General features: G+C 41.0%; 1 protein-coding gene across 17 annotated transcripts in view; it reads left to right on the top strand.

Annotated features, from left to right (window-relative positions):
- BRSK2 (BR serine/threonine kinase 2) overlaps positions 1–27,548 on the top strand; it is a 407,365-nt gene that overhangs the window by 117,979 nt on the left and 261,838 nt on the right. The window contains exon 1 of one of the 17 annotated variants that reach the window (XM_083505287.1): positions 25,039–25,078. The exons of the other annotated variants lie outside the window; for them this stretch is intronic. Within the exon in view, the coding sequence (XP_083361413.1) occupies positions 25,054–25,078 (25 nt within the window). The 5' untranslated portion in view covers positions 25,039–25,053. Of the gene's footprint in view, positions 1–25,038; positions 25,079–27,548 lie in introns of those variants that run through there. 17 annotated transcript variants of the gene reach the window in all.

Here is a 27,548-nt window from a genome sequence, read left to right as displayed (position 1 = left end):
GTGCCTTTCCCCAAGTTGCTTCTTCTTTCCCCTTCCCTGTGTTTTGCTTTGGCATGGCAAGTTACTTCAGTGGTTTTGAGGATATATTTTACACATCTAAAGAGTGTACACTTTCATTTAAGCTCAGGATAGGCTCTTACTGACTTCTGATAAGTTTACAGAGAGGGAAGGCATGAGGAAGATGGAAGTATGCCTGAGCAGATGAAAGCTATATTGTTGAAATACTTAAGTGCATAGGTTCTGGTAAACAGATTAATTATTGAAGAAAAATTGCTTTCTTCAAAGAGATCAATACATCAGTGTGGTGCTTTCCTACTGAGACAGCTAACCCTTGTGTAACATTTTTAATGGTGATATTTTAAGCTGTTTCAAGATTCCCTTCTTTGGATGTGTCACACTGGGATGTCCTGTTCTTCAGAAGTTTATCAGCTTGATATTCCTGCTTGAAAAATCTGAAATATTGGTATTATGGCTGCTAGGTGACCATTCTTTGTAAAGCTGACTGCAAACAAATACTAATAAGTGATCAGTTTATAATATCTCAGTGGTTGCTAGTGATTAGGAAGAGTGTTTTCTGAATAGAGAATTTGCCAGCAAGATGGAGTCTGCATGTGTCAATGTCAGCTGATCTGCAGGGAGTTCAATCCTGCTTTCTGCAGGGACTGGCTGGCACACCTGAACCAAACAGGATTCAACTCGATATGTATCAGTTGATACATAGGGTGGTGGTGGTTTCCAATCCTGTTTCTTGAACCCACATCTCTACCTGCCCCATCCCTGACACCCTATGATACCAGGTGTGTGGCAGATGGACATGGTTTCAGGAATACAGCTTTGAGGGTCAAATGGTGGGGAGGTCTGGCAAGTCAAGTTTGGCCTGCAGGCTGGAGATTCCCCGCCCCTGGTATAAAAAAAGAGCTCAGAGGCAGAGAGAGTTATATAACATAGCTGGTTGGGCTAGAAAAAAAGACTGGGCTCTATATAGCTCTTAGAAAATTTATGCAGGATGAATTATTTTGCTACCTTTTGTAGATGTTTGCTTGCTTCCAAAAGCCTGTAGACTTTGCTTGTATACTTATAAAGAAAACAAACAAAGAAAACAAACAGCACAAATACATCTCAAGTCTTTAGTATATTCTCATACAAAGGAAACTATATCCTGTATTTATTATTTAGAAATTTTATAAAGCACTTGTCCAATAAATAAACAAATCTTCAAATAGAGTACAAATAAAATAAAATATAGTAAAAGGTAAAGGGACCCCTGACCATTAGGTCCAGTTGTGACCGACGCTGGGGTTATGGTGCTCATCTCGCTTTATTGGCTGAGGAAGCCGGCGTACAGCTTCCGGGTCATGTGGCCAGTATGACTAAGCTGCTTCTGGCGAACCAGAGCAGCGCACGGAAACACCGTTTCCTTTCCTGCCGGAGTGGTACCTATTTATCTACTTGCACTTTGACGTGCTTTCGAACTGCTAGGTTGGCAGGAGCAGGAACCGAGCAATGGGAGCTCACCCCGTTGCAGGGATTCAAACCACCGACCTTCTGATCGGCAAGTCCTAGGCTCTGTGGTTTAACCCACAGCACCACCCGCGTCCCTCAAAATAAAATATGACTAAACTGCACAAACTGATTAAAAACAAATATGCATAATTAAAACAAAGATGAAATCAATAAAACTTTTAGAAGAATTACAGTATAACTAAACCATGTGTCTGGATAGGCTTCTGAAACAGAAACGTTTTCAGCAAATGCTGTAAAGTTGTATTGTGAGGGTTCCTGCCTAATGTCAATATTCAGAACATTTCAGAGTGCGTGTGTTATTACACCTGCAGTGCTACATCTGAACTTCTTACTGACCCAGTAGTCGACAATAAAATAGCTGTGCTCTTGTGTAAAGTAGGGGAAGCCAACCTGGTGCTCATCCAGGGTTGCTGGACTCCAGCTCCAATCAGTCCCAGCTACTATGGCCTATTAACAGGGGTGCTGCGAGTTGTAGTCTGGCAACATCTTATGGGTAACACATTCTCTATTTCTGCTGTAAAGGGGGGTGGGATGGTCATGGAAGAAAAGAGCAAGAGGGTCCCTCCCCTTTTGCACACCAGCGCCAGGGAAGGCTGAGGTAAAAGCTGCTGGAAAAGAAAACTATTGGATTGTATCTACTGGCTATCAAATTGTGCTTGAGTGGGACCTCTGGTTGACTAAACCTTAATCCAGGGAAGCTGCCTTAATGTCTAGGGAGATGTACCTCTGGCATTGTTGGGGACAACTATTAGTGTGTGGTGGAATAGTTGATGAACTGAGCATGCCAGTGACTGTGGCCATTTGTGCAAAAGAAGAAGATGGTTGTGGGGAATGGACATGCCTTTTTTATGTACCCCTACCCGTGGAAGCCCAGCAGCTACAAACAGGGATTAGTGTGCCAGTATAGAAAGTGTAATGTTTGCAAGAGATTGTGTCTACTGTAGTGTGTGACAACACGTATGTGTGTTTTCATACTGATTGGGTATATATAATTGGTTACCTGATCAGTGCACTTCTGGCTTGAAAAACATCAACACGGTACCTTATAGTAAGCCTGGATTTTTCTGCTTGGAGATAGACTTCAGGTGGATGTTAAGAGTCATAGGGACTAGGCAGTGCCAGTATGGCAGTCTCAGATTTTTATTTTATGTTTTACTATATAGATCTTTTAACCAGAGGTACCAAGGATTGAACATTGGACCTTCCAAATGCAAAACATGTATTTCACTCCTTCAATAGAGCTTTTCTCTTTGACCCAGCCAATTCTGTCAAATCTGACTGCTGCCAGCAAGTAATGAACCCATAACTCTTTAGGTACAGATCGTTCACAGCACTGCTGTCTGAGATCCTTTGTGGACATGTCTGCAATTCAGGATGTTTCCTGCTGCCACCGTGAACAGTTTAGCTGCAGCAAAAGCGTAAGAAAAAGTTTTCTTTATTCATGCAGGAATTCCATGCCAGTTTTACCTACACAGAAGTATATCCCCAACCAAGAAGAAAACTGTAATATGTAAGTCAGCTATGTGTTCTGGCTCACTAGAGCATTAATTTAAGCAGCTGAACCCAGGGCAAGACTCCTTTGTTCCATTGTCAATGGAAATTGGATCAGTGTTTTGGTGTTTGAATTTCTACCACAGTCACAAAAGTAGTTCTGACAGTCACTGCAAGCTATAAAAAGTATTGATAATAGGTCCTTCAGGTTATTTCAGCCATGCAAATAAGTACACAAATGTACACAAAAATGAGGCTTGTGAAATGCACCTGCTTGATTATCTGGAGGCGATTAATACTTGCCACAAGTCACCAAGGGAGTGGCTATTTACAATCCTGACATTATTATTCCCATAATGCATATGCAACCCTGCTGCTGCCTCTAGTACATGAACAAATTCAGTGAACAGGCAGATGGTCACTCACCATGCAATCACAGCCATTCTCTTCTTTAAGGGGAAATTTACATTCTGTATTTTTTTTTAAGTCACAGGAGAGAATATCTACAGAAGCTTCTGAAAAGACTGTCCAAAATTTCCTAATATCAACTGCTTCTGAAGAGAATCCCCTATGCCATCATTATTGAGGAGCATATTGCATTTCAGTTTTTTCTACTATGACCTATTACTTTAAAAAGAAATGGTTACAGGGCAGGGATAGATAGTAATATGGCAGTCTGCGTGAGACCAAAATTTGACACCCCTCCAACCCTCACACTGCCTTGTCAAAGCTGGGTAAGGGAGGCACTGGGCTTTGGGAAGGAGGTGTGAGACCCTGGGAGGGTTCTAGAGCCTTCTTTCCCCTTTCCCAAAGCAGAGCAGATACTAACTAGGCTTTGGGAAGGAGGTAGGACGATTTTAGGACTCTGTCAGAGCCCTCACACCTCCTTCCCGCTTAGTAGGCTTTTGGAAGGAGGTGATAAAGTGCCCTCTCGGATTGGCGCCCCGAGTGGCAGAACCAGTTACAGTACCTTAAATCTGCCTCTGTACAGGGACTACCATGTATCCCAGTACTATTTATCTTCTTCCATAGTTTCATCGCCAGTAGCTATGGTTATGCATAGGGCAAAACAGCACAGAGATCCAAATATAAAACAAAGTATATATTTTATTTATGATTTTTATTAAAATCAATACATGGTATATGTGTGCAATGAAAATGATCAAGAGGGTGGATTAACTCCCCTTTGGGTAAAGGTTACCAAATTGGGGAACCAATAGTTTTAGTTTGGGTGGAATTCTGTCCCCTAATTGAACTATAACTATGATCCAATAGTATGGAAAAGAATGTCCATCAGCTGATAAAATCCAGTAGTGGTTTTGGGGCTTTCAAATGTCAGTGGCGTCTTATGTGGCACCAAAATTTGGCGCCCTCACCTCTCACCTTCTGTTCTACATCATGGTTGATGCTCCCCCTGTGGCATCCTCTCAGCTTGGCGCCCAGAGCAGGCGAACTGGTTGCACTCCCCTAAATCCGCCTGTGCCAAATAGAATCTTCTTTGACTCCTGGACATCCAGATAGAAACCTCACTCACATAACCACCTCCTGTTCGAAATAATGCAAACAATGGCACTTTTAACTGTCACTCAGGCAAGCTGGTGATCCACTATAGCTCCTAGGAGGAACACAAAACAGTTGACATAACATCCCTTATCTCTGTTCCACATAAAAACCTTTATACCTTTTGAAATAAAAACTTTGCCTCAGAAACAAGATTTCTCCACAGCCTCTCATTCTTCTACCTATCACCTAAATAGTAGGTGTCATTTTATATACTCTTTATCATATACAGTATATCTCTTATGAGAGATTGTATGGTGCAGTTGTAAAAGCATGAACCCAGGAGTTGGAGACCCACGACTCAAATCTCAGTCAACCATGAACTCACTGTGTAGCGAAGTAAACTCGTTTTCTTCAACATGATGCGGAAGGTGGGGTTACCCATAGTAAGCCGAACTTATGAGTTTGTTACAGCAAGAATTACTGAGAAAATGTATGTGATATATAAACACTAGGATTGTTGTTAGATGACATCTACAAAATATATAATGGGGGTAGAAAAATACTACTGTTCCTAGATATCCATTCAGTCAGATAAACAGATGGAAGAGTACAAACAGTTCTCAGAGAGCAGGAAATATGGACTTATGCCTACAGCCTAATTTGAATGCCAAATAAATTTTATGAAATAAGCCATAGAGGGGAACCTGGTGTAACAGATTCATGTAGTATCAGAAAATCTAAAATACATTGGATCGTTACTTTGCAATTTCATGTGGTTATGTTAATTTACAAGCTTTTTTTTTTTTTTAAGATCAAGCATCACATAGGAAGCTGGCAGCAATTCTTCAGGATTTTGGACACAGGCATTTCCTAGACCTATCTGGATATGCCAGAAATTGTACTTGGGACCTTTTGCATGCAAAGCATGTGCTCTATCATGCATAGATTTATGGTGACTGTTTTGTATTAAAACTAGCAAACACAAAAACCTTCCCTAAAGATAAAGTAAAATAATAATAATCCAGCCCTGGTTTTCTGAGCTCTGCATAATTGAAATACTCCCCTTTCCCAAACTCTAACTCCCCAATTGTGCTTTAGGCACAGTCTGCCCCTTGCTCCCACCTTAACAAAGGGGCTATAATTTGTGTACGAGCACAGCCCAGCAAGCTTTTTCTTTCTATCAAAAGCAGTGTTAAAGCTAGGAGAAAATGTGTTCCCTTCCTCTCAAAGAAACCCACCCCATCTTTTTCTTTCTTTCTGGCAGCAGTGTTGACCATCACAACCCAGTCATCTTTGTGTGAGAGTGTTCCTTATTTAGCCCTGGGTGTTCAAAATGAAGGTCATCAGTTTAAGAACCTGGGCCAATGTCTGACACAGGGATATTTTCAATCAGGAACCTGGGGTGGGAAAAGAGATTGGTTATCCTGCTTTCTTTCTTTTTACCCATATATATGCCCCTCACCCGTGAGACCAGAAACACATAAACAATAAAATCATATGGTATAAGGCAGTGGTATCCAAACTTTTTTGAAAGAGGGCCAGATTTGTTGAAGTGAAGGGCCGTGAGGGCTGACCAAGGGGCCGACCAAAGTTGTTGACCTTTTTTTAGGATTGAAGTTCTTGAGCTTCTTTTATGGTTGATGTTGTTGGGCTACTTTTAGGATTGGAGTTGTCGAGGTTTTTTAGGATTTTACCCCAGGAAATAAACTGCCACAGGGGCCAGATTAAACCAACCGGCAGGCCGGATTAGACCCCGAAACGGACTTTGGACATGCCTGGTATAAGGGGAGTTGTCATGTTTCCTCTGTGAGCTGACTGCGGTTGGTACTGAAAGTCTGCACTGCAGGCCCTATTGACTGCAGTGTAAAATGAACCAGCTTAAGCCACCAGCTGAGTTGTCCTTAACAGGCAATCTTGGTGAAAACTGGAAAAGCCCAGGGTTCGAAATTCACCAGTTTTGGCAGCAGAAGTTTGATGAGGTAACAGGAATAGAAAGGTAAATTTAGTGATGATCCAGTGTCCCGTACACCAGTTCAAATGACACTGAGTTAGGATTTACATTGGTGCAAGGGGCATTGGATTGCCCTGTTAGTTAGGTAAAAGGGACCCCTGCCAGTTAGGTCCTGTCACAGACAACTCTGGGGTTGCAGCGCTCATCTCACTTTACTGGCCGAGGGAGCCGGCGTACAGCTTCCGGGTCATGTGGCCAGCATGACTAAGCCACTTCTGGCGAAACCAAAGCAGTGCATGGAAACGCCATTTACCTTCCCACCGGAACCACACCTATTTATCTGCTTGCACTTAGACGTGCTTTTGAACTGCTAAGTTGGCAAGAGCTGGGACCAAACAACGGGAGCTCACCCCATCGCAGGGATTCGAACCGCCAACCTTCTGATCAGCAAGCCCTAGGCTCTGTGGTTTAGACCACAGCGCCAACCGCTGTGGATTTACCTTGGTGCAATGGGCATTGGATTGTCCTGTTAGTTACTGGGTAGTAAATAAGAACTACTGACTCCTATGGCGAAACCACCAATGACACAAGGGGTAAGCATTTGGTTTCTTTTCTTTTTAGTGTGGGGTGTCTGGCAGGGAATTTTTGCAGCTGGAAAATCTGGTTTTAAAAAAAACCTGGGTTTGAAATTGCCCACTGCTTTCTCCCATTCAGTCAGACAGTCAGTCAATCAATCAATCAATCAATCAATCGGAATGCAAGGATGGGCAGGGCAGGATTAAAGACAGGACAAGGCAGCAGCAGCCTATTATTGTAACCATCTTTAGCTGCTTCATAGTGAAAATGCAAGAAGTTAAAACAGAAACAAAGGGACTCGCCAGAATTAAATTCTTGGTCGTCATGGTGACTATAGCTACTTCATTTGTCGACTGCTGGCTAATGGTATTAAAAGCTGCCGAAAGGTCCGATGCTTTCCCAATCATTCTACAGAGGTTCAAGACCACAGAAACAGGGACATAATTTGTTATAAAGCTCTTGTCATCATAATAGTTTTGTCACAGTAAGGAATGATGTATCTTGGGTGGATTTTTTTTTAAAAAAGTTATGCTCTTCCCTGTTCAGCTCTTGGTCATCCACTAGACAACTAAGGCTGCTTCACTGTCTAACTGCATCTAACTGTTTTTGCTGCCCAGATTGGTGACGGGGGCAACCCAACCAGATGGATGGGGTAATAATAATAATAATAACAATAATAATAATAAAAATAAAAATAATAAATTCCTTCCAGTAGCACCTTAAAGACCAACTAAGTTAGTTCTTGGTATGAGCTTTTGTGTGCATGCACACTTCTTCAGATACACTGAAACAGAAGTTGCCAGATCTGTGGACCAAGAACTAACTTAGTTGGTCTTTAAGGTGCTACTGGAAGGAATTTTTTATTTTGACTATGGCAGACCAACACGGCTACCTATCGGTAATAATAATAATAATAATAATAATAATAATAATAATAATGCTATAGCTGTCAGGTTCAGCCCCTGTATCTCCATTTAAAAGGAGCTCATTCATAATAATGTAGAACAGTAACACAGCCAGCAGTAGACAGATGAAGAAGCCAGAGTGTTTTATAGCTATTTACAGTAGCTGGAGATTCTGGAGATGGAAAAGGCATTCCCCTCAGTTTTAATCATTCCCCTCCATGATACTTACTCTAAGTCGTCAGGAGCTTGTGCAGCTCATTTCCCTGTCTTTCTTTGGCCTCCATTGATCCCTCCCCTTTATTTTATTGATTTACTTATTACATTTCCATATCCCCTTTTCCCTCCAGGGAACGCATGGCAATGTACATGGTTCTCCTCCTCCTCCACATTTTATCCTCACAAGAACCCTGTGAGGTAGATTAGGCTGAGATATGGTGACCAGCCAAAGGTCACCCAGTGAGCTTCATGACTGAGTGGGGATTCAAACCTTGGTCTCCTAGGTCATAGTCCAACAATCTAAACATTGTCAACTTACACATGGACATTGCATTATGTGGCATATTTAATTGTAAATAATGAATCCACTTGCCTCAAGATTTCTTCAAACCTCTTTTACCCCATTCTCTCTGTATAGGCTTTACTGCCATCAGTGTTCAACAAACTTACAGGTTTTTGGCAGGTTTTTTTAAAGGGGTTTAAAAAATATCAATTTCTTTTAATTCAAAACTTAAGTACTTCTACCTACTTAGGGTGTTCCCCAAGTATGTAGAAGCAGTTATCTTATTTTTGTGTGGTCCACTTTCGTTTCCAAAATGATAGGCACTTAACCAGCTAAATTCTCTATTAGAGGCTGCCAGCCAGCCATGCTTCCCCCCCAGGATACACCATTCCCCCTTCCCCCTTCCAGTTTTCCACCACCTCTAGCAACATTTCTGTGGTCACTGAGGCTATGTCCGCATGAGTGGCTTAAAATGCAGGGATGTTGTTCTATCCATGCCCCCTCCTCCAGTTGTCTTTCAAGTTGTAGTTGCACTTGCTCTACACAATAAACCTACAGGATACATAAAGACTGGCTAACACCATGTATACTTGGCTTCAAACACCAGTGGTGGGAGCACACTGGCGCTGGAGTAAACAGTAATCTGTACAGAGCCTGAGCATGTTCAGTCCTCATTGGAAGGTGCTGCCCCTTAGGTTTTCTCCTTTTTTATTTCTGTACTTCTGCAACCCTTGGGGTCCCTCTAAGTATGATACCTGACTCTTATTTCCCAGTGGTCCTGTTTGGCTCCAGTCCTGTTGGCACTTATCACTGAGTTCACCATTAGATGGAATCATGATGATGATAACTGGGGGGTGGGGAGAGATGAGTTCAAACAATTTAAAGCTTTTAAAATTCAAGGCAACTGCTTCAAATTTTGCCCAGAAGGCTATAGTAATGTTCACTTGGTAATTTCTTGGCACTTTCGCTGTGGAAGGTACTAGATGATTTGGTGCTAGATAAGTTCAACAAGTGAAGAGGGTATTACTCCACCATCTACACAACCAGAATCTATTCAGGTTGAATAACGGATAAAGAAATGCTGAGATTCTTCATTTAATTACTTCAGTTTATATTCTGCCTTTTCAACTGCTAGGTGTTCTTCATCTGTTATTTTTTTACCAGACTAAGCAGTCTGGTAAAACTGTTTTGGAGATGGAGCACTGCTGGTATGGACCTATACTATAATGTGTGTCGTGTTTTTTTTTAACAATTAGCAATGAAATATTTGCAACAGTTTACATAGCCACGTGCAAGTATAGCAATGTAACACTTGTTGCACCTTTGTTTCAAAATTTGTGAAAAAGCTAAAACTTCAGTGCACTGAAACAAACATTCACTTGCTGCAATCCATTGCAACTTCTGCACTGGCCCACTGAATATAAAATACTGGACCTGGAATCTCCCAAGCACCGTATATCTAAAGGCTTTCAATCTAAGGCACAACACAGAAAAAGAGAAGGGGAAAACAAGCAACTCTTAAAGTTACACGGCCGTTCATGCAATGACCAGCTAGAATGGAAATAGTTGCCTGAGCGGGGTGGGGGTGGGGGGAGAGAATGGCTGCTGGTCTCTCAGCCAGCTCTCAGACGGAGTGGGCCTGATCTCATTTCTCCTTTTCCTCTGGCGAATGATAGATCTTGCAAACTTCCCATTGTTTTTAAGGGGCTTTGGTTAGAAGACTGTCTCAATAAATTATGCTCACCATCTTTCCTCTACTTCTCCCAAAATAAGAACATCCATTGCATGTATGTGCCTCTTTTCCCTTAAATGTTTTGAATGGTGTTGTTTTCATTGACAATATTGGACTAATAAGCCATGGGCCGAGAACCGTTACTGTGTCATGTAATTTTCACCATCTGGGTAGTACTTTATCTCTGTGAAATTATATAGCAAATAATCCCATTGACCTTAGGCTAAAGTTCTCCACAAGATTTCACATGGGGAGTATTTTGTTTTGTTTTTGGTCAGGATGCATTTAAAGACATGAGCCCCAAACCAATTTTACACCCTGCCAGTTTGCGTTTGCTTCTACTGTGGTTGCTTCATTTGCAGCCAAGGGGCTCAAAAGGACTGGAACAGATCCCCAGTATAGTCAAATAATTATTAGGCATCACGTATAAAATGCAAGCTATTTGGTGGAAAACTGGTATAGATTACACACACACACACACACTCCTTGAGCATATTCCAGCCAAAGTTAAAAATGGTGTGAGAATGTTAGTTTGTGTTGCCTTGTCAGTTCCCTATCTCTCTCACTCACTCTCTCCCATACACACAGAGGTTTCTCTGCTTCACACATTTCTATGGTGTGTAACCTAAATTCAGGGTGTGTGGGGAGGAAGCAGCTGTGATAACATGTTGTCATTGCCTTTGCTAATAGAACACGATGCTTCCTATCTTTTCCCATCCGCAAATGGGGGAAGTGGTGCAGATAGGGCCCTGGGATTGGTTACAATCTAGAGAAATCACAAAGCAGATGGATATTGAGCAGATAAGCGTTAATCTGCCCTGGGAGAGGATTAATCAGGTGAAATATGGCTCTCTGTGTGTGCATGTGTGGTGGGTGGGGGAGGAGATGGTGGGCAGCTGGTTCGCCTGTCATCTCTTTAGCTCCTGATTTCGTAGTCCTTGTTTTTGTACTATGGCGTGAAAGAAGAGAGTTTTAGTCATCTAATTTTCATTGACCATCAAACGCCTGGCAATGGGGAACGTATCATACATTCTATACAGATTCCTATTTATTCTGCTAGTACAGTGTTTAAAGAAACGCTGTTCATATTCTATTTTCAGTGAACAAAATATTCTTCCCTCTTTCCTCTTTTGCTTAAACAGCTTTGCTTTAGTTTACAAATTTGCATGTTTTGTTTGTCCAAACAAATGCAGCAGTTGCACTGTAGTTGTACCCAGTGCATCTAGCCCCCTCATTTCTTACTGTTTGTTGGCATTAATTAATTAACATCTGTCACCAAATAACATTTCTCCACACAGAGGACCTACCACTTGCCTGATCTTCTTCTTGCTTCGAACATAGCTGAAGAAACCTTTTAAAATTATTTTTAACCTCTCTTGCAAGTCTGAGCTCATTCTGAGCTTTGGCCCACCTGACCTTCTCCCCACAAATGTTGGGTATTCACATATATGTCTCCTTCATGATTTCCCCTTTCTTCCATTTCTTATACGTGCCCTTTTAAAATCTCAGCTCATCTGTAAAGTCCTTATGCAGCCACACTGGTTTCTTTAGATGCCTCCCACTTTTCTTTCTTGTTGGAATTGTCTGCCTTTGTGCCTTCAGTATTTCACCTTTAAGAAACTCCTATCCATCTTGGACTGACTCCTTTCTCTTTGAGTATTTCTCACCAGGGGATCTCACACCCAGGAGTTCCTTAAGCTTTTTGAAATCAGCCTTCTTAAAGTCCAGAGTGCATGCCTGACCACACTCGGCTTTCCTTTGCCTGTGTATAATAAATTCAAGAGGACAATTCATCCCAATGTTCCCTGTACTTCCACTTCATCAGTCAGTTCCCCCCTATTAGTGAGGACCAGGTCCAAGATAAATGATCACCTCGTTGCTTCTTCCACATTCTGGGAAAATGAAATGGTGAGCAAGGCGATTCAGGAATTTGTTGGAACTTACCTTCTTGGCAGAGTTTGACTTCCAACAGATATTGGGGTAACTGAAGTTTCCCATGACTATTATATCTCTCCTTTTTGAATGTTTGGTCATTTGCTTTAGGGAAGTAGTATCCAAGGCTTTGGTTTGGCTTGGTGGTTTATAGCAGACACCCACAGTAAGTTCACTGTTGTTTCAAATGCCCACTCTAAATTGTGCCAGGCCTGAAATGGGCTGAAAGTAGTCTAGACCTAGTTGCAGCATGGTACAGAATTATGTTCTTCATATTCTTGCATGCCTTTTCAGCTGGCAAAACTAAACTTGGACTACTACTTAATGGGGTTTTTTTATGTTATCAAAGCTACTAGCATGTTGAGTCACCTGTGGATTCCCCATCACCACCACACTTGGTGGAGTGAAAAGGTTAATATGGTGAGTCACCCATTGTTCTTTTGTTAAAACTAAGCAGATGGTTGTTTGTGGTTTAATTCATGATAATAAATTCTGATACATTTTTTTTGTCAGTTTCTGTAAGAGTGTTTAGTAGTGGTGAATATACTTCTTTTCTTCATGTCTGTAGTTTTTGAATGTCCGAACTTGTTTTACAGGTTTCCTGTGGTCAAACAGTTTGCCATAGTTTGAAGTGGCACATGGAGTTGGGAAAATAAATGCTTCTGAGACATCAGGTTATTAAAACTAAGGGGTCATGCTGGGAAAATAAATTGCCACCAGCATGTACTGAAGTAGAAATATTTGTTAAGCTGCCTGCAGCTATGGATTTATTTATTTATTTCTTCCCTTTTACAAATAATAAATACTTACATTTCCCTTTCACTGTGATCACTTTTTATTTTTATTGGTAATTCAGAAAATAATGCTTCTTCCAATCTAGTTTTGACTTCTTGCTCATGGAAGGAACCTTCTGTGTTTCTCTACCTGTGTGAAGAGTGCTATATGAACTATTTAATCTCAGCTAGCAATACAAAGAAATAATAAGGACAGAGGAAACAGGTACTTACATGAGTAAATGTTTAAAGTTACCAGGCTTTCAATAAAGCCTTGAATGTTCACCACAGCTGTCTATTTAATAGCTTCAGCCAAAGCTTGCTAACAAGAACAGATACTACATTAGATCGGCTCCAAAGTGGCTCCTTTCTGTCCTTTAATTGTTCTTCAGCCAGCTTAGTTCCAGAAAAATGTCCTGTGTTGTGCCTGTTAAAACTACCTTTAATAAAAGTAAATTACTTCCCTTATTCCCTCTATCAAAACTCAAGTAGTTGTGTTCCTCTCAGTTTGGAAGCAAAACAAAGCCAGCAAAAAACAAGAGCTTTGTAAATTAAAATAATGCTTAAAACAACAAATTCAAAAACAGCCTGCCAAGGACCTATGAGCTTCCTGAACTAATGAAATGTTGTTGGCAGTTGAGGCTATGGAGATAAAGTTGCTTGCCCCATTGTCTAAAGATGAAACTTCCAGGTTTATGATGAACATCAAAGACAGGAACTAGCAGCTTTCTGCTACCTTTCGTAGGACAGGGAAACACATGCTGCTGCTCAGTCACAAATATGTTAAGACCCTGGATTTCTCCATGTTTTCTACAAATGACTTTTACTTCAGCTCTGGAGAAGGGTAAGAAAGAGGGGTGTCTAGCAGAACAGTCTGGAAGATTGGGTGGGTCTGTTAATTATGTTTATGGATGAAAGCAGTGGAGGCACAAGCCTTGTTTGTATAACATGGCAAGCCGTATTATGGCTTAACAAACGTAAGGGAACCTGGAGAGGCATTTATAGATCCTTTGCTCCTCTGTTGTTGCTGTTTTGTGTGTGTGCTAAACTAAGTCAACGTTTGGTTTAACATGCCATCCAAAATAGGGCTTGAGGCTAAGCTCCTTCCTCCCTAAACACAAGCTATAGTTATTCTGAAACCCCGGAGAGCTGCTGTTTGTCAGTGCAGTCAATACTGAGCTGGACAGAACATTGCTCTGACTTAGTATAATGCAGTCACCATTTTTCCTAATCACCCTAGAATTCTCAGCAAGAGCTCAGGTGCTTTGGAAGTTTGCTGAGTTCAGGCACTTAAGCTTGGAGAGGTTCAGCCACAAGTCAGTTAAACTAGCAACTTACAGAGCATGCAGGGAAATTGCCAAAGCCTTCATAATTGACCGTCTTCTGAAGTCTTTTACAACACTTATTTAGGACTATAATCTGAATGAATGCAAACATTCAAAAACTTATATATAGCAATATTGCATCAGAGCACCAAAAGTTTTTTTTAGTTTTTTTAAAAACTTGCCTTCCGTCATTGACTCCCCATAGTCTGCCTGCTGGCACAAAATCTGTTGCACTATCAAACATGTTGCTCTAATTGCAAATGCGTGTGGGCAGAGCTTGATGCACAACTATTAAAATAATTGGGGAAACATAAGCCCTATTGATTGAAATATGGTCCTACTTCAATCAGACACCTTCCAATATCCCGAAGTCCCTGAAATGACTATGTTAAATGAAATACATTGCTGAAGTTACTAATATGTGCCATAATACCAGATATTTTTTCCCCATTCACTAGGAGGGCTGTTTATGCTGCTCAGTTAATAAACCATATGGGAAACAGTCCTACTAGAAAAGTTAACCAACAAATTGCAATTACCATGAGGACAAACAAAAGAGGATGCCATCACCCTTGTACAGCTCCCCTTTATGACATACACAGCCGCAAAAGACAACAACATAAGCCCCCAACAGCATACAAATTGACATGGCTAATTTGACCCAACAACTCCCTCCCCCTCAACATAACAGCAAAACTCACTGCAATCAACCAAATGCAACCAACCATGGCCTGAGCTCTCCAATCTCTCTCACCGCCAACAAAAACTAAAAAATAAATAGATGAAGAACCTATCCACGTGAAGCTGACACAAAAACAGTGCACCTACAGTATGCAAGAGAAGTACGGTAAATCATTACCCCCCTTCTTTCTCCCACCTCTCTCTATCTGCCTATTTCTCCCCCCCCCCACCTCACAATGCCTATGATAGCAGTATCTCACACTTTTTGTTCCTCTCATTAAAAAAACAAACATGAATCTAAACTAATGAATCACAGTAGTGCTCCTAGATGCACCTAAAAAAATACCTACCCATTTAAAGGTAGTGATAACTTTCTATCTGACAATATCTAAGAACGGCTGAATAGTCTTAAAGAAAACCCTTCTACTTTGACACCTTCCTGCTCTGTTCAGCTGTTGCAATAATGTCAGGATGAAGTTAGTAGAAAGGGAAGTGGAAACTTGACACAAGGACACTTGGGGTCTTTGGAGGTCTCCCCCCCTCCCCCGGGAATGCTTGATCAGAACTTTAAAAATGCTTCCCTTAAAATGAGCTCTCTCCACCACTCTCTATTTCTATGTTTTCCTCCTCCCTTGGTTTTTTTTAAATGTAATTACTTCTGGTTTTCTGTCTTCTTACTGTTAGAAATGTCACATTGTTTAGTTATCAGCACGCTTACTCGGAGAAGTTTATTAAACGTGATGTGGTGTTTCTGACATAGCGGTCTGAAAAGCAAAATGGATTTCATGGCTGGGTTCATAAAATGTGCCTCTTTGTATGGGTGGATTTAATTGGACAGTTTCTTATTTAGGAAAATTGCTCCCTGAAAGGCATAGTGTGGGTGGGCAGATGGTGTCAGTCAGAACAGAGGGAAAAGAAGATCCGGCTGAGTGACTATATGGGCTAAGCACAAAGCAAAAGGAAGACACTCTTCAAGCAAAGCAATTGCTTGCTCTTGCCTGTGTGCATGCATTCAGCAGACCTGTGACATGGTTTATGATTTTAATTGTGGTACAATTCTGTATTTCTGATTTGGGGATACTGGAATGTTTCCCTGGTTTTAGAGACTGCTTGTGTTCTTTCTCAGGGTAAGGATGGTAGCTCATTGGTAGAGCATCTGACTTGCGTACAGAAGGTCCCAGTTCAATTCCCAGCATCTCCAAGCAGGGCTGGGATTGTTCCCTGTCTAAAACCCTGGAAAACTACTGGCAGTTTAGAGCAGACCAGGTATCTTCAACCTTTTCAGTCTCAGTAGGAGTCCAGTCCAGTTCAGCACAGGTGTGATTGGATGGTCTTGAATATTACCTAAGGAAGTCTTTGTGCAGAAGTTTATCATTACCCCTTGTGAGGGCAAAGGCATTGACAAGTTTTCTTTTACAAAAAGGCATGATAAGTTTTCCTTTGATGGGGTAACTTGTGGAGAAACTTGTTTGATTTTACTTTAGATATCAGTTTTACAAAAAAAGTATGTTCTTCTCTTGCTTGATGTCAGGGACTGGCTGGATGAGGAGTGGTGGTGGAAGCCGCCTGATCAAGAGCCCCCCAGGGGAAGCACAGAAGGAGAGGATTTAGATCCTGTCTTCTGCTGGTGGGAAACCAGCCACACCCCAGAGGAGGGGAAGAGCTGGGAAGTACTGGAGGCTGGGAGCTTGGAGGATGAGGAAGAGGAGGAAACAGGCAGGTGCCCCAGCACAGGACAGAGACAGGAATCAGACTTGTTAGATCCACCACAGGATCTGAGAGCCAGTGTGGTGTAGTGGTTAGGAGCGGTAGTCTCGTAATCTGGGTAACCGGGTTCGCGTCTCCGCTCCTCCACATGCAGCTGCTGGGTGACCTTGGGCCAGTCGCACTTCTGTGAAGTCTCTCAGCCCCACTCACCTCACAGAGTGTTTGTTGTGGGGGAGGAAGGGAAAGGAGAATGTTAGCCGCTTTGAGACTCCTGAAGGGGAGTGAAAGGCGGGATATCAAATCCAAACTCTTCTTCTTCTTCTTCTTCTTCACAGAGCCACCCTGACAGCTTCTCTGCTAACAGCTTGCAAACCCCCACCTCCACATCCCAAAACTCTCACTTAGAGATGCATGTTACCGAGCCAGGAAGCAACAGAGAGGGTCCCTTGGGGCTTGCCATAGACAGGGAGGGGCCTGACACAGAGGGATAGGGAATGAAGGAGGAGTTCCAAACCAGTGTGGGCAACTGCTTCATCAGAAGCAACCCTTAGAAGTGTCCGTGTGTTATTTGATTTGCTTCCTTATTGAAGAAACTAACTGTAAGTTAGCCGGTGTTTCAGTGTATTTCTCTGATCTGCAAATGACCTGTTTTCCTTGTCAGCTCCCTGACACTTGAAAAGTATTCCAAACATTTTATTTAAATGAGGAATGCTTATCCTTCTAGTGTTTTGTTTCTTTTTTATTGATTACGGTATTTTGAATATATGTAGAGAGGGCATGGGGGAATGGAGTTGAAATGAAGGGATATCGGAAATGTGGCAATGTTGAGGGACAATATTTATAAAGAACAAAAATCATCATACAATTGTTTTAAGTACTGTATACTCCATCATGTGCTGAATTGGTCTAAAAAACATTTGTGCTAACCCTTTATAAAAAAGAATATAGCTTTCTGCATTCTGAAGTAATTATCAAGATCACTTGGAAACGCAAATTTCATATATCTACAATACAGTTATCACCCTGGATGTGCATTGCCCTATGCTTTAATGGATTAGTTTAGCAAAGAGAGGCAGAGAAATGAGAGGTCATACTAGGAAAGAACAGCAAAGAAATGACGGCTTCAGTTCTATGCACATTAACCTGGAAATAAGACTCATTGAGCAACCTGAAAATTAGCCCAACTCTGTTAGCCTATTTTATGTAACAATTTCTTCGGCTGCTAGTTGAGCCAAGCTGCTAAAGAAGCCAATGTTTGACTCCAGGAGGGAAAGTTGGTTTCTCCAGAGCTGCTGCATAAGCTACTTATAAAAGCCCTAGGAAATGCTGCTGCTGAATATTTCCAAGAAAATATTAAGAGCCCAGGGATATTATTCAGTTGCATTTTTTAAAAGGGATGTATCCAGTATTAAATTGATGCATATGTCAACTTTAGACCACAAATACAGTGTTTAATTTAAGAACTTTTGACAATGTATGAACTACAGTGATTCCTTCTGCCCTTTGTTTCTGTTGGTGTTATTTTAAATAAAATACAATTTCAGCAGTTGCTTTCACACCCACACTCCACTGCCTCAGACATGATTGGGCCATGTCCATTTACCTGTAGTTCCTATTCAATAGCCCTTGTGAATTTACTATTGAGCAAGCAAGGTTAGGAGGGAGGCAGATCTGTCTCCTATATGGTATAATTCTTTTGTCCTGCCATTTCTCACTGTCAGTCTCCCCATTGCATTTATTCATTTTTCCACCCTTTTCCTGTTCCCTCCATATTCATTTAAGTCTTTTATGCATCCCCAAACTTAAAAATGCCACCCACAGTCTGCTTTAACAAATGTTTCACTCCACATCAACTGACATTTTGTCTCATTGCTCAGGTTTCTATATCTCTTCCTTCTGTATTCCAAAACAGCTGCCTATACTACCTTTTCTGTAGTAGGTGCCCATCACAGAAGCCTAAAAATAACTGGTCAGACAGTAAGTACAGCACCATCAGTGTTCCATATTCTTCTTAACCATGGTAAGCATATTGCTATTCCCTGGTTCTTCCCAGCCTTGGAGAGCTCAGCCTAGCAGTTGTGCAGTGACCTTCATCCACTCCCTAGCTTAAAGTCTGGGAGGAAGGCTAAGGGCTGCTGGGTCACTTCATTCCTGTGGTTCCAAGGGTATGTTGACCAAGAAGTGACCAAAGTGGGAAGCTCCCTTTCAACCTTCCTTTGGCCAGCTGGGGCAGCTTGAGTCAGGGTACCCTAACTGCCAAGCAACTGCAAGTCTTTTCTGTGGGGAATGCTTGGACGTCACTACTGTACAGGGCCAGATTAGGTTTAGTGGGGGGGGGGCAAAGTTTTTGGTTTGGCTAGTAAGGCCAGCCAGTCATAGTAGATGTACTGTGACTTATGCTGAGATTATAAATTGGGAAAGATCTCTCAAAGTCCAAAAACTTGCAGTCATCCAATAAAACTTAGGGTCAACAGAGTAAGCAGTTTTTATAAGGACAGATAAATGCAAAGGGCATGCAGATCATAAGGGGAAACATATATGATACAGGCAAGATGACACATGCAAAATGAATGTGATTGTTGGAGCTAACAATGTGCAATGCTTTGTTTGTAATTTCCAGGCATCACCTGGGTTCCCACAGTGTGGGATATGCTGCCGAATGAATCACTAGTCTAACCTGCAATCAGAGTTTCTTATGTTCTTCTGTGATAACAGTCATGATATTCTACTGAATGATCAGACAATACAACCCAGTTAGATACTTTTATTTATGTTCAATGGGGTGCCTAGTTCCTTATTTCAAAGCCTGTTGTGAATATTTTATACTGGGAGTTTAGTTTTCAGTTCAAGGGTATCGACAAACTTGTTTGTCTCTGAAGGAAGTTTTTTGGGAATTGAGCGCACTAGAAGAAGCTCCCCAGAAAGCTCAGGAAGAAGAAAGCTACACCATGCCATGAATAACAAATGGCTACTGCTTGCATGAGAAAAGTGCAAAATGATTTTGGCTAATTAAGTGTGAGAGCAAAACAATTCCTATTTCCATCCATTCTTTCCACATCAATAGTCTGTTTTCAGTTTTCAACTGCAGGTTATCCCATAAAACAGCATCCGTGTGTGAGAAAGGAAGGAATTTAAATGATCTGAAAAGCTTGACATATAAACGTCTGTCAGATAATGTTTGTAGGAACTAGAAAATCATATAGACAGCTTGTCTTTGTGGGTCTCAGGTGTGGTCTTGTCACTGCTTCCCTGGGAAAGGTTATAGCTCCTTTAAGCATACAAGATTGCTGTGAGATCCCTTCTGAAGAAAACTAATCTGGATCCAGGTGATATAAATAATTACTTCCCCATGTCAGACCTACCTTATTTGGACAAGGTGTTCACCTCATTCATTCCTAAGTGAACTTGATAACTTAGATGAATTTTAGTCTTGCTTCTGCTCCAGTTTTTGAAACAGAAGCAACCTTGGCTACCCTAATGTCCACTAACAGGGGAAGTGCAATCCTGTTTATTGTCCAGAAACTGGTTGATGGGATATTGTAGTTCTACCCAATGGCCTTTGGCCTGTGGGATACCACAAGTTTCCAGGCTTTCTCCTTTGGTTTCTAACATCTGCATGGGACTGTTGTGAGGACATTCAGAGATGTTGTCTGGAATTTCATCAGTATACTGATGGCTTACAGCTCTATCTCCATTTTCCATCTTCTGATCCTAAAGAGGCAGGGAGCTAATAACCTCTTGTCACTTCAGAAGCAGATCAGGGCAAGCTAACTGAAAATGAAAGATGGATGTAGTTGGAGATGGGTTCAGCTGATCTGTAAGTGGGTTTTTACCCTGTTCTGAAACACTGCTCCTGGATCCAGGGCTCTCCCTTTATATTTTTCGGGTGGCAGCACCTCCACATCAGGCTGGTTTTCTAGTCATTCATGCTCAGTTAAATTTGGATTGCTATGATGCTTTCTACTGGCTATGGTGCTTTCTATAGCTCAGAAAAGACAATTGGTCCAGAATTCAGCTGCGAAAGCTTTGACTGGAGCTGAACAATTGGAGTATTTGATGTTAAACTTGAACCATCTACACATGCTACCCATTTGTTTTCGATCTCAGTTTAAGGTACTAGAGTGGACCTTTAAGGTTCTTAATGGTCTAGGATTGGGGTATATCAATAACCACTCTGTCCTATATAAACTTGCCTAAGCTTTAAGGAGAACTTACTTTAGCTTTAGGGAAGTTACCGGTACTTCCTGTTCCTTCACTACTGGATGGGTCCAAGAAACAGAACTGTTTTAGGTGATGGTGCCAAAACTTTGGGATGGCTACCTTGGGAAAACCTGTCAGATTCCTTCTCTTCCTGAGTTTAGAAGGATTGTGAAGATGTAGTTGTTCAAGCAAGCATTGAATATATAATACACTACTTTTTAAACAACACCCTGATTTAAAATGTCTGTTATCACTGGCACTGTTACTTTGTTCTAATTGTAGATGTTTTCACCTTTCTTATTTATAAAGTGCTTTATTGATTGTTGTTTTTGTAAGCAGTATTGGATGTAATTTATTGCAAAAAACAATAACAAACAACAATTATTCTTATATGGAAAGGCTTGGAAGAGGAATTAACTTAAGAATTAATGTTTATATTGATTCAGTTGTTTTGTACATAGACCACACATTTTAAAAATGGTACCTGTGTTTGTAAGTATAGAATGGAGAATAAGGGGTCATATATAATCTGTGGGTTTCCTGTCAGAATTCTGCAAGTGTGGGCTGCCCTGAGGCAAAGAGTCTTGGACTTGACAAGAGTGTTGATGGTCGCTAATATTCTGGTGATGTGTTTCTATGGGAACTAAATGCTAGACAACTGCTTCTTATCAAGACTTATCAGGACTATTCTGGAACATTCTGAATAGGGAGAATTGATCGCTTACCACTCCTTAGCTAAGGATAATGCAATTTATTAATTCGTTCAATCAATTTATATCTCACGCTTCCTCCCAAAAGAGCCCAGGGCAACAAACACATCTAGTCTTATTCTTACTATTTTTAAAAAGCATTATAAAAAACAGTTAAAAACAGTCTCTCAGCCAGTGATTTCAGAGTTGCCAGAAACTGTACATTTCAGCTATCGAATGCCAGGGAAAATGGGAATGTTTTAAAATTTCTCCTGACACACATCACCAGGAAAGTCAATCCAGTTGTGTGTGAATGAAACAATTGGGGCTGTTAGTATTGAATGCAGACAAATTTTTACAGTTGCATTCAGGGTGGTCTGGTGGTGTAAAGAAATCTCTTAAAGTTCAGGAGAAAGATGTTTGTGTTGGTGGGGAAAGGGTTCATGGTGAGAGTTCTTTTGAAAACTTGCAATATCAGGGGGGCAAAGCAAACAAACAAGGGCAGGACCTGTGTTTGTGGCTAATAGCCACTCATGGAGCAAGAAACTTCTGCTGTTGCTACATATGCATTCAAATAGGTTTGCAAATGTCCCTGAGAGCAGTAGCATGTGATGATGTTCCCTCCCTCCCAGGAACCTTATACAGAATGGGGAGCCAGCTTTATTTTCATACAGTGTCCCTGGGACGAATGGCATGTATCACCTGCTGTCTCTCCAACGGACTTTCATGGCCCTATCTGAAATTAGCAAGTGACAGTCAAAGAGGCAGCCAGGCTTTTCAGCTGCTTGAAGTGGCTATCTCCTGCCAAAACAATAACAAAAAACAAAACTTGGAAAATCCCTAAACTACTGGTCCTGCTAGCTAGGGATGATGGGAGTTGTAGTCCAAAAACAGCTGAAGACCAAAGGTTGGGAAACCCTGGTTTAAACTATTGGTATCACTTACCTGTGCCTCTCTGTGAAGAGAGTAACCTTCACACAATGTCATAGTTCTACATCTGGAGCATCTCAGTGGGCACAGTCTAATAGTTGTGGTTTGGATGCCAGTGGTTTAGATACACTCCACATGGCCTCTGCTGGAGTTACATTTTAAAGAGGTCTCAGCTTCTCAATTACTAGCAATCTGTACTAGTAGTTAAGGATTACTTTATTCCATCATATACTAAAGATTTTCAGTGGGATTGGGTGAGAAGGTGAATAATTTGATCCTGATATTCGAATTAATTTACCCCTTGACCAGAACAGATGCCAGCTACTTCCTGTCTATACTCAATAGCTTTGTATCTCAGCATAGGGCACAGTTTGTTGCAAGAGTTGTGAAAACAAACCATTGATTTGTGGGTCTTTCATGTTAGAATGTTTGTTCAACCTGCTGGATCAATAAGCAGAGGTCACAAGGACTCAGTAAATATAATTCTTTATCCTGCTGCAAAAGAAATATTTTAAGCCATAAAGAAACCTCATTACTATGTGTACTGCACTGTGGAGGAAAGAAGACATACGTGCCCCTGGGAAGTGACCGTAGCCGGCCTTTGTTGGCCAGATATTAAATGTTAGGTAATGCAGAACATAAATGCCTCTATTCCTTCACTCTGCTTGTATGTCTGCTCCAGGTTTATTACCCTTTCTAACTCGATATTTCCCTACCCTTATCTATATATTGAGTATCAGTATATATTGAAACATGCTTAAGCATATTAAAATCAACATATTATAACCAACTAAGCTTTACACTGAGTAGACCCATTGAGTTTAATGTACCCAAGTTAGTCAGAGCCAAAGTTGTGTAGGGCTTTAAAGGTAAACACCAACTAAAGTTAGTATGACTAACATTTGATTCAACCTACTAGGGTTAAAGCGTACTTTAACTGTCTGTTGGATTGTGACCTCAGTGCTATTTTCCTGTTGTTCAATATAAACTCACAGATTTTCTTCCTAAATACATAGGAACTTGAGATGCTTTATGTATTACATACAGAATGTTTATTCTCCCTATGCACATGCAGTATGTGTTGTACATTTTTACACATGCACAAATACACATATGCATAATAAAAACTGAGTGAGTCCTGTATAATAAAAACATGAGCAGAAAACATACACAATATAAATCATAAATGCCTTCTTCAATAAAATGTAGCTGAGTATTACATGTAGAAGTTAAAAATGCAAACTTCATAAAACAAGAAAATAAAATAGTAACAAACGAGGCACTGTCATATTTCAGTCACTAACAATTAGCATCTCACTGATGAAGTGTAAATTATATCATGTCACCTTTCTACCTTCTTTGTTTATCTAAACTCTTGCTGTTATTTCATGTTTTCCCACTCTAGAAAGCCCATCAAAATAATGTATATATTTTACATTATGCCAGACCTCCTAAAATGAGTGCTTTTAGAAGAAATCAATACTGTTTGGCTATAGTTCATCAGTAGTGGTTTCATTTGTTCAGTTGATTCAGCAGAAACAGCCCTGTCTGCTTCTGTGAGTAGGGCTTGTTTGCTGGAAAAGAGAAGTAGCAACTGAGTTAACAAGAAAATTAAAGGGCTGGAAAGATAAGAAACCATATTTCCTGTATGTGTATATTGGTGAAGGTGGATGCACAGAGATCCTGATAAAGTTCTTGAAGGTCATTTAGCTGTGGGTCACTTACGAACTCCAGGTATGGAAATCTTTTCTAGCATTTGGGAAAGGACACAAAACTCCCTGGTCCCAATTAGTAATGCATATGAAATAGGGCTCTTGCAGTGTATCTTCCAAAATCTTCAACTTCCAAGCAGCTCTGCTAGTACCAATGCATATCATCTTGACCTTTATGGAGGTGGATTCAACAACAGCTGGAACCCAATTTGGTACAATGATTTTTAGAATTAGCAAAGAAAGTCTGCATATGTGGGAGGGTTGCAAAGTCCATTCTGTAGGTAGCATGAAAGGCAAGGCCTAGTATGTCCTAAGGGTACCCCCAAAGACAGGCATCCCCAAACTCAGCCCTCCAGATGTTTTGGGACTACAACTCCTATCATCCCTAGCTAACAGGACCAGTGGACAGGGATAATGGGAATTGTAATCCTAAAACATCTGGAGGGCCGAGTTTGGGGATGCCTGGTCTAGCAGTTTTGAACTAGGAGTCACTGTGCATGCCCACTATGTGTTGTAGTATCAATTCCAGAACCTTGTAATGGATGGAACCAAAGGAATTCATTACTGACTCCACCCAAACTTTTCTGAATAGAACCAAGTGGCTCCCTACATCTCTATGCTTACTTCCTCTAAGGCGGATATTGATTCCCTCGCTCTTTGTGACTCACAGCTCCTTCTGATTGCTCACTACTGCAGTGTGGCTCTCTTATTTTTATCCTGTCTTCTGGGATGGGCCTCCTCTACCTTCTTCTCCTGCTTCAGCTGATGGAAGCAGTTCTCTCTCTGCAAATGTATTTTGGAGCCCATATTATTATCTTGCATTAAATCCCCAAAGGCTGAAGAAGGTTGCACTGAAGTCTTAAGAGCATCTCCTGAGAGCAACCACTGAGCACAACCACCTTTTCATTCTTGTTTCTGCAGCCATGAGGGATATAAACTTTACAAAGTGTAAGTGACAATTGATATTCTCATAATTTTTCTAAGTCTCTGAAAACACGCTGTGCCCCTTTTGATTCCCATTTTGAAAATCTATGACCACAAGCAGTATTTGTTCTTGGCAAGCAATGTTATTCAAGAGTTTGTGCCAAAGATGAAAGTAATTGTATTTACTATTTATATAACAAGTGACAGTTTGTAAATCTCGGATTTTCTTAAAAATATGAAAACATTAAAGGAGTTGAGAAAGAATACATCAACATTAGACAGAGTGCTCTTTATTTCCTATTGTGAGACTTAAGCAGGAACTGCATAACCCTTCCGTGAGGTGTGAGTGCAAGGAACTGTGTACAGTTGTTCTTGTAGCATATGTTAGTTTTACCAGCCTATACTCTCTGTAAAGTTTTCCCCAAGTTGATTGCTGTTCTGTTCATTTGTTTGTTTTGGCACCATTTTCTCCTGCCCATTAGCAATGTTTGCACAGCTTGAGAGGCTAGATCCTGTTTAGATGCAATAATCCCATATGAGAATGGCTTCATGCTTTACACAAGAATTATTGTTGCTGCAAATATACCGGTGTTTTCCATAGCAAACATGTAAAGTGTGAACAACAGACACGTGTACTCAGAGACATCTGAGTACAAGCATTGGGAAACCTCAGTCTCACCACAGCTTTCAGACACATGTACACAGATGTTTAAAGACATGTCTCTGTTGTTCACACTTATTTGCTTCTGGAAACTCCAGTGTAACAACAGTCTGCCTACAGCAAACATGATTGCTGTGTAAAACATGGAGTGGAATCACTTCAGATTTTTATGCTGGGTGAGGGTGGAACATCCCATTCCAGACAGGCTGCCTTTGAATCAGCAAGACCCATTATTTATGTGCATGCTTTTCTAGCCTTCCTCCATGTTCCCAAAGGCAAAGTTTTCCCTTGAATTTCCTTCACTCTTTTGGTGTGCTTATCCATGTTTGGTTTACAGCACAGATGCTGTGAATTACTGCAAAGAGGGTTGTAGATTTCCACCCAGCTAATTAAAGATTTGTTATTTTATTTCAGCCATCTCAGAAGTAAATGACTCCACTGTAGCTTAGGAGGGCATGTTGCTAATTTAGGCTGCCACTGGTACCTCCCTGCTTCTCCTGGGTAGTTAGTGTTGACATAGCAACAGCTTATACTGGCTTGTACATGTATCCATATGCAGACACATCTGAGTGATGGAGATGGGGAGAAAGAAATTCAGCAAGATGTTAGGGGTGCTGCTGCAAAAATCCCTGAATTTCTATACTCCTTGCAGATAACAAGGCTTAAACTTCTAATGGAATGTACATTCTAGTGATTGATATTGAGAAATGTCTAGGCTGATTCTTAGAGAATTGCAGCATTATACAAAGTTCTATAAACAACATGAGTAAAACCTTTGAAAGTGATTAGTGATTCTTATGATGCTCAGCAGTAAACCCAAAAGAAATGCCTTGATGATGGCCTGAAAGTGAGGCTCATTGGAAGAATATCCGACAACTACCTTCCAGGGTTTCATTCACCAAATTAGACGTGGATAATTTGAGATATGTTATACACAGGTAGATCTCAATCAAGTCAGTGGCTATGACTAGCATCAAGGACAACATCACTCCACATGGGAGGCTCAACTGGCATAGTTTAGTTTTAGGCACCATGTAAAAACTTTCCTTTTTACCTGGGCTCTTGGCCCTTAACTTGAAGGGCTTTAAAGTATTTATGGCCTCTTTCAGGTCGGTTATACCTGTCTTTTATTTGTAGAGATTTTTTTTTAAGGTTTCAATTGTTTCTGTTTTAGTATCTCTGTTGCATCTGTATGCCACTTTAAGTTGTTTCCATGAGTAAAGCGACCAGTAATAATGAAAATTAATATTGCACTGTGGGAGCTGGAGATGGCTAGATCTAGAGCAGAAGTTAAGCGAGCTGGGCATTAAGGAGCTTAGGTAAAGGGTAAAGGGACCCCTGACCGTTAGGTCCAGTCACAGACAACTCTGGGGTTGCGGCGCTCATCTCGCTTTATTGGCCGAGGGAGCCGGTGTACAGCTTCCGGGTCATGTGCCCAGCATGACTAAGCTGCTTCTGGCCATCCAGAGCAGCACACAGAAACACCATTTACCTTCCCGTCGGAGCAGTACCTATTTATCTACTTGCACTTTGACAATACAGAGGGGACTGAGATATGTATAGCCTTATGCCCAGTTCCTCTACTTCTTGGATATCTGTTGTCTCAGTGCCTGCAGCTGATCATTGATGGAGCTCCAGGTTTTTAAATCACAGTCATCTTACAATGGTAAGCCAACTAACACACATAACATGCTAAAATTACTTCATCTGAATTCAATCTGCAAGTGATAGCATTGAAATTCTTGATTATCATAATTAGGGAGGGGGGAGGAATCTGATTTAAATTGTTTTATACATAGAATTTGGCAGTTCCAATCTGACTGAGCTTTGCTC

This window comes from Podarcis liolepis (genome assembly GCF_965112155.1).
Source record: "Podarcis liolepis genome assembly, chromosome: 1".
NCBI lineage: Eukaryota > Metazoa > Chordata > Lepidosauria > Squamata > Lacertidae > Podarcis > Podarcis liolepis.
This window is presented reverse-complemented; position numbering and strand designations above follow the sequence as displayed.